Source organism: Salvelinus sp. IW2-2015, linkage group LG1, assembly GCF_002910315.2.
Source record: "Salvelinus sp. IW2-2015 linkage group LG1, ASM291031v2, whole genome shotgun sequence".
NCBI classification, from domain to species: Eukaryota; Metazoa; Chordata; class Actinopteri; order Salmoniformes; family Salmonidae; genus Salvelinus; species Salvelinus sp. IW2-2015.
Genome location: NC_036838.1, coordinates 24,294,801 through 24,307,789, shown reverse-complemented (window position 1 = coordinate 24,307,789; position 12,989 = coordinate 24,294,801). Strand labels below are relative to the sequence as shown.

The following is a 12,989-nucleotide window of genomic DNA, read 5'->3' as shown; positions in this document are numbered from 1 at the left end:
TTTCTCCCTTTCTCCTTGTCTATTTCCGCTCCCTCTTTCTTCTCCCTCTTTCTTCACTCTCTTTTCTCGCCCCCTTTCTCTCTCTTCCCCCAGCTGCAGCAGCACCCACCAAGTCTCCAGCAGCAGCAGCAGCAGCTGAGGCTGACTATAAAAATAAGGACTGGGTCTTCATCAACTACACCTACAAGCGATTCGAGGGCCTGACAGCCAGGGGAGCCATCCCTTCCTACATGAAGGGAAGCAAGAGATGAACTCTGACCCTATAACCTGTGCTGCAATGACCCCCTGATTCCCATATCCCCCGCAGCACCCAGATACCTTCACACAACGGTTCAGTTTCATAATACAAATGTTTTTTTGTTTTTTTTACAAAATTCAACTGTTAAGCTGTTCTATTTCCTGCAGGCCTTCTGAACCAGGATTCTGAGAAATCTGGTTGAACCAACTCTAACCAGTTCATTATACCCTGTGGATACATGGTTGTAACCACAGTTTGGCCTTCTGTGACTTAGGGCCCAGTAACCGGGTTTCCCGGATGTGAAAASCACCATTCTTCTTTCACTGTCAATGCATGTTTGGATGAATTATCTCAGTAAAATTTTTACAGTGTGTAACAATAACTCATCTCAAATATGCTTTCTCGCTGTGTAGGAAGAATGTCAATTTTATCTTCGATACCAGGATAGCAGTTTTGATTGAATAGGGCCCAATTTCTCAGAGCTGAAGCCCGGCTCTTACTTTCCCACCAGCACTGAACTCTGATGTACAGCCTTATAGCTGTCCCCTTGTGTCCCTCCAGAACCTTCTCCCCACTCTTCTCCTCAACCTGTCATACGGTTCATAGGGAAACGTCTCTACTGTTCTCTAGGAAGCTGGCAGGTTCACAGCAGTCTGTCTCACTACCCCTGTGACGTCATTAGATCACCGCTTGCCTCGGAGAGAGGAGTTCTAACAATGCTATTTTTAGCATTCTATTTCTGTGATTCCTGTGATGTCATCAGTCCGAGTGAGTGAGAATGTTCAACAAAGGACGGAAAATTCCATGGTAGTCTAGCTACTCCTCAGTAAGGGGTTTATTGAGGAAGCACTTCTCCTTCACTGCCTTTGTTGGTTGTCTCAACTTTTAATGTGCCCTGTTATTTCTTTTATCATTTTGTAATGTATCATTTTCATAATACAGACGTTTTCAGAAAMGTTCATTTCGAATGCTTTGTTGGATTGAAATAGTACTAGTCTTCAGGGATATAACTAATGCTGGTTGTGTGTGTATGTTGAGCTGTCTGAATGACACTACCTTGAGACATCATGTCCATTTTATATGCCTTACCCAAAGAACTCCCAAGAGCTGTACATTAGTTTGAAATTGGAATCCCCCTTTTTTTGTTTCATGTTAAATTGTTTGTATGCAGGATGGAATGCTCTAGACTTTTTGCTCACCCGACAGTGCTTGATTTTTTTTACAGCTGCTCTTTCTAAAGCTGGTATTTAATGAAAGGCTTCTCATGTTACGTTTTTTTCCCCATATAGTATTTTTAACTCAAAAAGGAACCACTGTTTTATGCACAATGCTGGGGATTTATGAATTTCACGTARATTTAAAACTTCAGCAAATATGAAATATAGAGCTTGAACTTTCACATATATCTGTGTTAAAGCACTTTCAGCACTGTTAGTGTGTGTATGTGCGTATTATGTAAAAAAGGAAAACAAACTTGGCCTCACTTTACACCTTACATGAGTAACTACAGGATAGCTTTTACTAGATGAACTACTGCAGTCGGGTAGTAGTAGGCCTAACACTAACCATTTGTTCTCACTCTTTTATTTTTCAAGAGACTAAAATGGTATGTGCTATAGAACTACTTGTACTTAAATGTAATTACATAGATTATTCCCACATAGTAACCCAGTAGTAATACCTGTGTAAAGTGATGCAACATTTTTTCCCCAGATAGACGACTGAATGATGTTGACGGTTAGTTCTCCTCTCGTTCTGATTTTCACTCGAGTGCTTTAAGGTCTTTGTACCCGCTGGAGAAGTAAACTCTGAGCAGCTGCTTAGCATGATAGACTCTTACTAGTGTAATGCTGTTTGAAAAGGTGCACATGCCAAATAGGCGGTACAATAATTCCCATTACGTCTGCTTATGTTTTTTAAAATAGCCTATATTTTGTATCAATGCTCACACCAAGCTGTTCCTTTTGAACAAGGAAAAATATTGATATGCAAATGAGTACATGTATAAACCGCAGTCATTTCTCTGCTGGGTGACACATATACTATGTATAGATCTGTGTGTGTATGTGTGTGTATCTTATTGAATCCTTCTGTATGAGGTTTGAATGTTTTCAGCTCAACTATATTTCTCAGCAAAGGAGAACACATGTTCACTATGAGAAAAAAAGCTTTAAATGCTGAGAAATTATTTAATCTTTCAATAAAACATTTGTACAATTCTGGGGCATACTGTTGTTTCTTTTTTATGCCTTTGTCAGCATGGCCATCTTTTCTATGAGATGTCAACCTGAGGTTTTATTTATCAGAACACAAAATCATGAAGTTAGCTATGCCATCATTTTATTTCGGTTTCCCGTGCAGCTGCAACAATTACTTGAACAAATTCTTTGAACAAAAACGATGGAAATACTTTWAACAATAATATTAACTGCAACCTTTATATAAATGTAGAAAGCATATAAAATGTAATCGGTCATAAAAGGAAAAAAGAGCACACACACATACACACACACACACTTATTATGACATAATACATTCTAAATGAGGAAACACTAGATATACTCTGGTAAGGTCTAGTTATCTACTGTAAACATCCTCCTTGTCCAAATCCATGTGTGTATGTGTGCGTACATGTGTACATGTCTGTGTTTCATGCGCATCTGTTTCTGTATGCGTACATGGGTTGGACTGTATGGTCATGGAGGTTTGTTTGAGTGTGTCTGTAAACTCACACATCCTGAGTGGAAGACAGGCTGACGTGGTAACTGATGACGGCCTCGGGTAGAAGTTGCCCCAAAACACAGATCTAGGGCTAGATTCTTTCAGATCCGCGCTTGCTGACACCCACATAGAGGTCAGAGGTGGAACTGCATTAGAGCTGTCAAATCAACAGGCGCTCCCGGCGTTATACCTAACGCGGACATTGCCATTGGCTGCACGGTATCGCATTAACAGAAATCTCATGCAGCCCTGTTTACAAGTTAGAACACTGGAATGTGAGATGTAATCTACACCTCGATTAGGCTGATAGAAATCCTCATTATTTTGTTTAATGATTTTGAATTTGAGCGTCATTATTTCTATACAGCCTACACATTCTCGGTCTGAACTTCTAACACAAGTGGGACGGTGTGGCTTCATGAGATCACCAGAGCAGCTGCTCACTGATTTGACAGCTCCAACCCAGTTACATCTCCGACACGCCAGAACATCAGCTATGCGGGTGTCGTCTATCGCTGGTTAATGCTTGATCTGATTGAATCTAGGCCCTAGTATCAGCGCAACCTTAACCTTGCCAAACCCTGACCTTGACCAATAGGGGAACAAAAAAAAACCTATACCCAAGGTCAACTTCTACCCTCTCCTCAACTATCATTGGTGGGTGGGGGTGGGGCCTGAGACTGGGGGCGGGGATCAGGGCTGATCAGCCTATCCAGCTCATCGACCTGCGGGTTGGGTGTGGCTGCGGGTCGTGTTGGCTCCCCCAGAGAGGCGATGAGGTTGGGGACACTCTTGCTTCGGACGCACTGGAAGTCCACGTGTCGACTCTTCCCTTCCTCCTTCTCCCAGGACAGCTGGATGAAGGGCCGCTGCACGTAGTTATAGATGACCTCTGACCTCCCACCGGGACGGCGCTTCACCTTCTCCTTACAGGTAGGGTACCCTGGGATACATGAGGACCAGACGCACATCATGTTCAGTATCTCTGTAGGGTTTGCAGATTTGAGGGAAGCAAAATGTAGCCTATGGCATTGGAAGACTTGGGGCTAGATTCAATAAGTATTCCGGAAGATTTGTGTTATTGCGCAATTTAAATGTAAATGTAATTTTCGATTGAGACGACATATCCCACTGGGCACAGACGTCAGTTCAACGTCTAGTTTTGATTTAAATACGGTTGAGTTGTCAACTAACGTGAATTCAACGTAAAATCAACAAACAATTTCACCATGTCATTGGATTTAGGTTAAAAGCTGGATGAAAAAAAGGAGAATGTCTTGACGTTGATGACRTTTTGCGTATCCAATCAGTTCTCCACATTGATTCAACATCATCACATAACATATATTTTTTTTATTGAAATAACGTGGAAACAGCTTTGATTCAACCAGTTTTGCCCAGTGGGATGCAGCGTGTAACACAAATGCGGGAACATAGCCTTTAAATTTCAATCTAGCTATAGACGGGTTGGTTGCTTAGCAACAAAACCTCTGTATCCAACTATAGGGCAAAACAGACGGGGTTGGCTTAGATTGTTGATAATATGCCAACTATATTTAGTCTCCAATGTATATTGAAAATACATTTTCACAATGAGCACTTGTTGTTTCTCAAATACATCGTTACAGTTGTTGGTTAGCTAGCTAGCAAATGTTTTGCCATATTAGCATTGACATAAAATCAGACAAAACACCTCAAAACAAGACATAATATCAATAACAAGATGAAACGTGCCACTTAAGATTCCTCTCAATGTTACTAGCTATCTTGCCATCCAGAATCACAACAAAACATGGACTTCGTCCCCATTAAAACATGTGCATCGTTTTCATCTGCTAACCCATATATAGCATGGGTCTTCCGCGATACGGATTTGAATCTAAGCCTTAGATTTCTTATACCTATTTGTTTCTTTCAGATATTCAGACACCTAAGCAGAAGAGGCTAGGAGAAGAGGCTGAGGGCTAGCGGGTTGATTTGGGACATGGTAACGGACTCACCCTCAATGCCGATGCGAATGTTCTTCAGTCCTCTCTCCTTTAACAGTGCTTTGGCCACATCTCTGTTCTCTATGTACTTGAAGAAGCGGTAGAGCTTGGTGCTGTACAGAACTGGGCACATTGAAGAGAGAGAGAACAGGAAATAATATTGAACAAAGTGCTCACTKCAAAATTATTCATAATTATTTTCCAAAAAAGGTTGGGGCACTAGATTCTCAAAAGTCTAAAGTATAGAAAATGAAACAAACAGCACTGTCCGAAATATACATGTCAATGATCTATTTTATTAATAATGTATGATTCATTKTAATTACCCTGAGAGAGGTGAAGGACTAGGTCACTTACTCTGTGAGTACTCCTCTCCCATGGGTGGAGGGTTGTCATGGTCCCAATCCACTATGTCATCATCTGTGAGAACTACGATGTGACACTCCCTCTCCCCCTCCTGAGCACTAGACACCATCACCGGAACAACTAGCTCCTCTAGGAAGACATCAAACTGACGCTTTGCACCGTCGTTGGACAGCTCATGCAGCAATGCACCTGGGACAGGAACGAATGGTCACACCATTTGAACTATGACCTCTGATTTGACATCATAGTCTCTTGTACATGGCAAAATGTATATTTCAATAGTGAAAATTCAAGATGAAGAAGACTCAGCAATTAGGAACAGGTTTTGAAAAGTGGTTTAACTTCATTTTGAAAACTGTGCATGCAATAATTGCAAAACATTACTCAACGTTTCGGTTTTGAACTGGGCCCTGGTCAAACCCGGTGTGACTGTGCTACTCACTGAGGTCTCGGCACCTGACGGTACTGTAGTCAAAGTTAATACAGAGGTAGTCACACGCTTCTCTGAGCTCAGACACTGACACCCCCTCTGGACACTGCAGGATACCCCCTTTGTAAAAGTCCTGCGAGAGAGGGAGAGAGAATGAGAGAGAGAGTCAAGGGACAGAGAGGAAGAGGGGGGGGAGAGAGAAACACAGTAGGTTAGTTTAGGTAAGGGAAGATATAAGCAATTTCATAACTCAGGGGAACTATTTTAAGTGAAACACACCAGGACGACTTTGAATATGCTGGCTCCGATTCCCTCAGCGATCTCATACTCTCCCTTGGCGTTTGGCCGGGTGAAGTGACGGGCAGGACCAAACATCCTGAGAATTCAAATGTGTTATTTATTTATTTCATTATACTAAATGTTCTCACAATAAGCATTTCCGAGTTTAATGCATGTTGAAAGCCTTGTCTGTGTAGATGTCCAGTTACCATTCAAGTCTTATTTCCTTTCTTTAGTACAGTGTTGTCACACCCTGATCTGTTTCACCTGTCTTTGTGCTTGTCTCCACCCCCCCTCCAGTTGTCGCCCATCTTCCCCATTATCCCCAGTGTATTTATACCTGTGTTCTCTGTTTGTCTGTTGCCAGTTTGTTTTGTTTCGTGAAACCTACCAGCGTTTGTTCCCCTGCTCCTGTCTGTTCTTGCTCCTGTTTTCTAGTCCTTCCCGGTTTTGACCGTTCTGCCTTCCCTGACCCTGAGTCTGCCTGCCGTTCTATACCTTGCCCCACCTCACTGGATTATTGACCCCTGCCTGCCCTGACCCTGAGACTGCCTGCCGTTCTGGACCTTTTGCAGCCTCTCTGGATTACTAACCTCTGCCTGTCTTTGACCTGCCGTTTGCCTGCCCCTGTACTATAAATAAACTTTTGTTTCTTCAACACTGTCTGCATCTGGGTCACACCTGAAACCTGAATCATAACAATGCCTACATTGTGTATGCGAGAGAAGGTGTTAATGAGAGGAATATTCCTGGGTAATATTTGACCAATCTCAGATTATTAGCCCAGATTAACCCAAATGGCCAATGGGTCAGAGTAAACATCACTCTCTGAGACTAGAAACAAACCACTCTGAAATGATTCCTGAGGGATTAGGGTTTTGTTAGTGTTTCTTCTTTATCTGTCCCTGGTCTAATAATAGGCTGTACTACTGTATTGGACACGGTGGTGATCCACGCGTGCCTGATGACTAACCTGGCCTGAGACCTGAAGACTTGCGCTAAGGCTTTGGCTGATTTAGGTCAGTGGGCTAGCACAATCTCAGTCTGTTATAATATAATAAAATAGTCTAAATCTGACACACAGATTGTGATGCTTAGGGGTCTGGACTTTACCTCCCCAGCATGGTGTCGGGGTGGGCGGTGAACAGGGCGGGGTCCACCACAAAGTGAGTCCCGTCCACCATCAGGGTCACCCGCTCATGGGGGAGGCGAGACAGGGGAGACAGGTTCTTCTCACCCCTCCCCTCACGTTGGAAGTCTGGACGTGCTGCCATGTCAATGTCTGGGAGAGAACAAGTGCCATCACAGTTGACCTCATGGATTTACATTTGTGCCAGAGATATCCTACAAATATGTCAACTGACAAATGTGGCCAAAACCATGAGGCAGTGAGGACACTGGCTCTGACATGGCTTTATCCCCCATTACTCCAACACAGCCATATCAGGGTTAGACGGAAACAAAGGTGGACTGGAGCAAAGACATGCCCTACTGTACTGTAGGTCTAATTGATGGTAAGGGGTCAGACAACTAGTAGTATACAGGCCTTCAAACTGGCCATCCCACTGAGTCAGTGAGCCTATTAGCCTGGTGCCCTGGACCCATCTGCTACTGTCAGCCTCCTCACTAAGTCCCGAGAGGAGGAGGAGATTACTGCAGTAGTGTACCGTAGCTGCACAGTAACATGCCAGCTTTTCCAGCCTCACCAGTTCTCCCAGTTATCTGGACTGGGATTGAGACAGACAGCAGCAGGAGGAGGGGTCATGGGAATAACTGTCGAGTGATGAAGTCGACAACAGTGGCCACAATACTCTCTGTCTTACATACAGTATCTGCTTGGGTCTCTGACATTGAAGCTTGTTTTGCTACTAACAAACTTGGCATTCATCTCCCACCAATAGGACAGTGACATCCCTCCTGCACTTAAACTTGGTATTCAGCTGAGACAACAGAAATAAAGCATTACATACAGAAGTGAATGTGAGAGGACAAAGAGTAGGTATTATTCCAGTGGAATGAGAGATTTTGTTATTATTTTTATTTAACCTTTAGTTAACTAGCCAGTTAAGAAGAAATTCTTATTTAATGACAGCCTACCGGGGAACAGTGGGTTAACTGCCTTGTTCATGGGCAGAAAGACAGATTTTCACCTTGTCAGCTCAGGGATTCGATCCAGCAATCTTTCCTGTTACTGGTCCAACGTTCTAACCACTACGCTCTACCCAACGCTCTAACCACCTGCCGCTCAATTAGAACCTGTCTAATGAGAATAATCATTAGACAGGCCGTAAACTATGTTAATTTAGCTTTTCAAAGTAAAATAGATGTAGTAAAAGGGTAATTAGTTAAAGGGTAATTAATGCGTGGGTTATTCTACTGGTATAACACCTGAGTTGTAACAATGGTCTTCAACGGTGTGCAGTGCACAGCATTCCATTGTAGCCAACAGGTGGAAGACAGACAGGTTCTAATGTAACACAATGAGGAAAAGGGTTTGATGGGATGCAAATTATAACAACTGTTGAGGAGAGCTGATAATATTAACACTGCACTGTAACGTAACTGGTAGCCTAAGCCCAAAATCAAGATATATGGTAGGCTACCCCAACCCATACCGTATAGCCCCAACCCCATCAACAATTCTGTATTTGTCTAGCTAATAAACAGCACTGACTATTTTATTCAGTCTGCGTCCAGGGTGTAGACAATTTTCACTGTATCCGTCCCTGCTGATTTGAGATTTGACAGCGCTACGAATTACGCTGCGCCACATGTCTGGAGCTTACGTGCCCGTATCACGGTTTGCATACGTCATAACATAAATACAGAGCTGTATTATAAAATGCCATAATAACATTCAGATACAGTTGCAGACATATTACCAAAACATAAGCTATAGGCGACGGAGACCACCAGACAACGACTAACCACCAGACTTACCAGAACGTCTGAGTGAAAACGGCTGTTCTCTGTAACCGGTCTGTCACGCGAACGATGGACCCGATGCCAAGTGCCAGAGCGCGGGGTGCAGGAATATGGGTTTACCGAAAGCGCCCCAGCCCATACGGTGACAGCGGATCAGTGCTCTCAAATCCAATTACTCCCGATGTAGGAGACCCAAAGACTCTCGTAAGAGAATTCCCAATCCGTTTGTTTCAACGCGCAGAATTGCTACTGTGTATCTACATTTCCTTAACTGACCCCTACCATATATCTCCAATAATTTGACGGGGGGGTGTGAACTATTTTCACTTCATAAAGTCATATATATTGGTATGGTTTAGAGAAACAGTATTGAAACATATAAACAGAGAGAAAATAATAAAATGTCTCAAATAATGTTATCTGACCGTAAGGCGCTACAGAGGGTAGTGCTTACGGCCCAGCACATGACTGGGGTCAAGCTTCTTGCCATCCAGGACCTATATAATAGGCGGTGTCAGAGGAAAGCCCATAAAATTGTCAGAGACTCCAGTCACCCAGGTCATAGAGTGTTTTCTCTGCTACCGCACGACAAGCGGTACCGGAGCACTAAGTCTAGGACCAAAATACTCCTTAACAGCTTCTACCCCCAAGCCATAAAACTGCTGAACAATTAATCAAATGGCCACCGGACTATTACATTTACCCCCCTCCATATGTTTTGAACACTGCTGCTACTCGCTGTTTATTATCTATGCATAGTCACTTCACCCCTACCTACAAAAAATTACCTCAACAGCACACTGACTCGGTACCGGTACCCCCTATATATAGCCTCGTTATGATACAAATATGATGGCAGTAAAGACAGACCCACCATTTTAGTAAAATCAAGTATAGGCGGTGGCGACCTGTCATTCAGGGCAGGTGGAGCTCATTTTTGCAAAAAATAAATACAACTTTTTTGGGGGAAGGGGGGGGGGGCTTGCCTGTTTGTATGTTATTTGGCTTAATACGTGTCACATATCAGTTTGCAAACAATGTAAAAAAATATATTATCATTGAGTTAATAAAGCCGCATACAAACATGGTCTTTTTTTTTGTTTCTTGAGTAATGCAGCTCCAAAATACAGGTGTTTCAGCCTAGTTCAGTGCTTTCTGTGGTGGTGGGGCAAGCCAGCAGAAAATATGGAGCGTTGCGCTGTGATTGGCAGTGTTCTATCACTCATGGGGACACTACGTCACCTCCAAGTCTAAGGGTAGAGCTTGAAAATTCAAGCCCCTTGGGTGCTGCCATAGAGTTACATTAGAAGTGTCCATCCAAGAAGCTCAAGGTCATTGGCCACAGATAAAAGGACATCAAATCAGTTATATGTACAGTAGCTTTGATTGGATTGATCATGTCAACATCGTACTTTCAAAACCTTAGTGTAACGGCAGCCTTCCTCTCTTCACGAGAAGAGAGCGTGTAAGGGATCGGACCAAGACGCAGCGTAGCTCGTGTTCAACATGTTTAATTAACAAGACGAATACTGTGAACACTTACAAATACTACAAAATAACAAACGTGGCAAACCGAAACAGCCCTATCTGGTGCAGAGAAACACAGAGACAGGAAACAAACCACCCACAAATCCCCAACACAAAACAAGCCACCTACATATGATTCTCAATCAGGGACAACGATTGACAGCTGCTCTGATTGAGAACCATATTAGGCCGAACACAGAAACAGACAAACTAGACACACAACATAGAATGCCCACCCAGCTCACGTCCTGACCAACACTAAAACAAGCAAAACACATAAGAACTATGGTCAGGACGTGACAGTACCCCCCTCCTGAGGTGGGACTCCGAACGCACCCCTAAAACTCAAGGGGAGGGTCTGGTGGGCATCTGTCCGCGGTGGCGGCTCCGGCGCAGGCGAGGCCACCACTCCACCATTGTCTTTGTCCCCCTCCTTAGCGTCCTTTTAGTGGTGACCTCGGCCCGACCTTGGCCTAGGAATCCTCACCAAGGTCCCCACTACATTGAGAAGACAGCTCAGGACAGAGAGGTAGCTCAGGACAGAGAGGTAGCTCAGGACAGAGAGGTAGCTCTGGACTGAAGGGCAGCTCCGGACTAATGGCAGCTCCGGACTGAGGGGAAGCTCGGGCTGAGGGGCAGCTCATGACTGGCAGGCAGCTCATGACTGGCAGGCAGCTCATGACTGGCGGGCGGCTCTGGCGGCTCCTGACTGGCGGCGGCTCTGGCGGCTCCTGACTCGGCGGGCGCCTCTGGTTGTGCGGCGCTTCCTGACTGGCGGGCGGCTCTGGCGGCTCCTGACTGACGGGCGGCTCTGACGGCTCGGGACAGACAGGCGGCTCTGACGGCTCGGGACAGACGGGCGGCTCAGACGGCGCTGGGCAGCGGATGCTCAACGGCGCTGGCAGACGGATGCTCAGACGGCGCTGGGCAGACGGATGGCTCAGATGGCGCTGGGCAGACGGGATGGCTCAGATGGCGCTGGGCAGACGATGGCTCAGATGGCGCTGGGCAGACGGACGGCTCAGACGGCGCTGGGCAGGCAGGCAGCTCAGACGGCGCTGGGTCAGGCGGCAGCTCAGACGGCGCTGGGCAGGCAGGCAGCTCAGAGGCCTGGGCAGGCACAGCTCAGACGGCACTGGGCAGGCAGGCAGCTCAGACGGCACTGGCAGGCAGGCAGCTCAGACTGGCGCTGGGCAGGGAGGCAGCTCAGACTGCGCTGGGCAGGCAGGCAGCTCAGACGGCGCTGGGCAGACGGCAGTGCAGGCGGCGTTGGGCAGACGGCCGACTCTGACCTGCTGAGGCGCACAGTAGGCCTGGTGCGTGTGTCCGGAACTGGTGGTACCGGACTGGAGACACGCACCTCAAGGCTAGTGCGGGGAGCAGGAACAGGGCACACTGGACTCTCGAGGCGCACTATAGGCCTGGTGCGTGGTACCGGCACTGGTGGTACCGGCTGAGGGCACGCACCTCAGGGCGAGTGCGGGGAGAAGGAACAGGGCTTGGAGACGCACAGGAGCTTGGTGCGTGTGCCGGAACTGGAGTACTGGGCTGGAGACACGCACCACAGGGAGAGTGCGTGGAGGAGGAACAGGGCTCTGGAGACGCACTGGAAGCCTGGTGCGTGGTGTAGGCACTGGTGGTACTGGGCTGGGGGGGAAGGTGGCGCCGGATATACCGGACCGTGCAGGCGTACTGGCTCCCTTGAGCACCGAGCACCGAGCCGAACACAGAAACAGACAAACTAGACACACATATAGAATGCCCACCCCAGCTCACGTCCTGACCAACACTAAAACAAGCAAAACACATAAGAACTATGGTCAGGACGTGACACTTAGCTAGCAGTCATCATCATGAATCAAGTCGACAATCTACTGGCATATCCTTTTCAATCCTTGTCAAATGAAGATAAATAATGAAGCGAAATTATAGATGAAACGTATAGGTGCTCATTGGCCATTGGACATAAACATTACACAACAAGTTGGAAATCGCAAATTCAACAATGAGTGGTTTGGAAGGAATCAGTGACAGTGGCTAACTGCAAGCATTGTAAAGCAATCACTAGCCTGCTATTCAGTGGAGTAGCTGTGTGGTCCCAAATCTGGGATTAAGGGGCTTTTTTCCAAATTTGAAATMATAAACATTCAACATTGGCCGTGCTGTCAATGAAGCATGATTTGTGCCGTGCTCAAAACAACTGTTAACTCGGAAATGCGAAAACTTGACTTCAGTGAGTTCAAGACAACTGGGAAGTCGGGAATAAATGAGCTCCGACTGGGAAAATATGTTTTGAATGGTCATCCAACTCGAAATTGTAAATCCAGCCTCTTTCTAGAGCTACGACCTGAAGATCAATGACGTAATCATGATTCAACCTAGTTTTTTTCAGAGTTCCCAGTTCTTTTGAAAGCACCATAAATCCAAAGAATGACAGACTTTGATGACAAAATTTGCCAACATAGGACCGCCGTGTCATGTTCAAGTGAGCACAGCACAACAAGGTGAGTCCTGC

General features: G+C 45.6%; 2 protein-coding genes across 4 annotated transcripts in view; one reads left to right on the top strand and one right to left on the bottom strand.

The window, feature by feature from the left end:
- Nucleotides 1-2,457, top strand: part of LOC111963347 (serine/threonine-protein kinase 38) — a 19,104-nt gene extending 16,647 nt beyond the window's left edge. For 2 of the 3 annotated variants that reach the window (XM_023986740.2, XM_023986721.2), the window contains one exon: nucleotides 94-2,457. In XM_023986740.2, coding sequence (XP_023842508.1) covers nucleotides 94-251 — 158 coding nt within the window. In that variant the 3' untranslated portion in view covers nucleotides 252-2,457. The remainder of the gene's footprint in view (nucleotides 1-93) is intronic. The other variant, XM_023986730.2, reaches the window with a different exon arrangement.
- A 104-nt stretch (nucleotides 2,458-2,561) lies between these two features.
- On the bottom strand, nucleotides 2,562-9,191 carry kctd20 (potassium channel tetramerization domain containing 20). The gene is made up of 7 exons (XM_023986753.2): nucleotides 8,963-9,191; nucleotides 7,136-7,304; nucleotides 6,023-6,119; nucleotides 5,756-5,876; nucleotides 5,305-5,502; nucleotides 4,960-5,070; nucleotides 2,562-3,902 (listed from the first exon to the last, which is right to left on the bottom strand). The coding sequence occupies exons 2-7, from the start codon at nucleotides 7,294-7,296 to the stop codon at nucleotides 3,604-3,606; spliced, it is 987 nt and encodes a 328-aa protein (XP_023842521.1). The 5' UTR covers nucleotides 7,297-7,304; nucleotides 8,963-9,191; the 3' UTR covers nucleotides 2,562-3,603.
- Nucleotides 9,192-12,989: the final 3,798 nt, after the last annotated feature.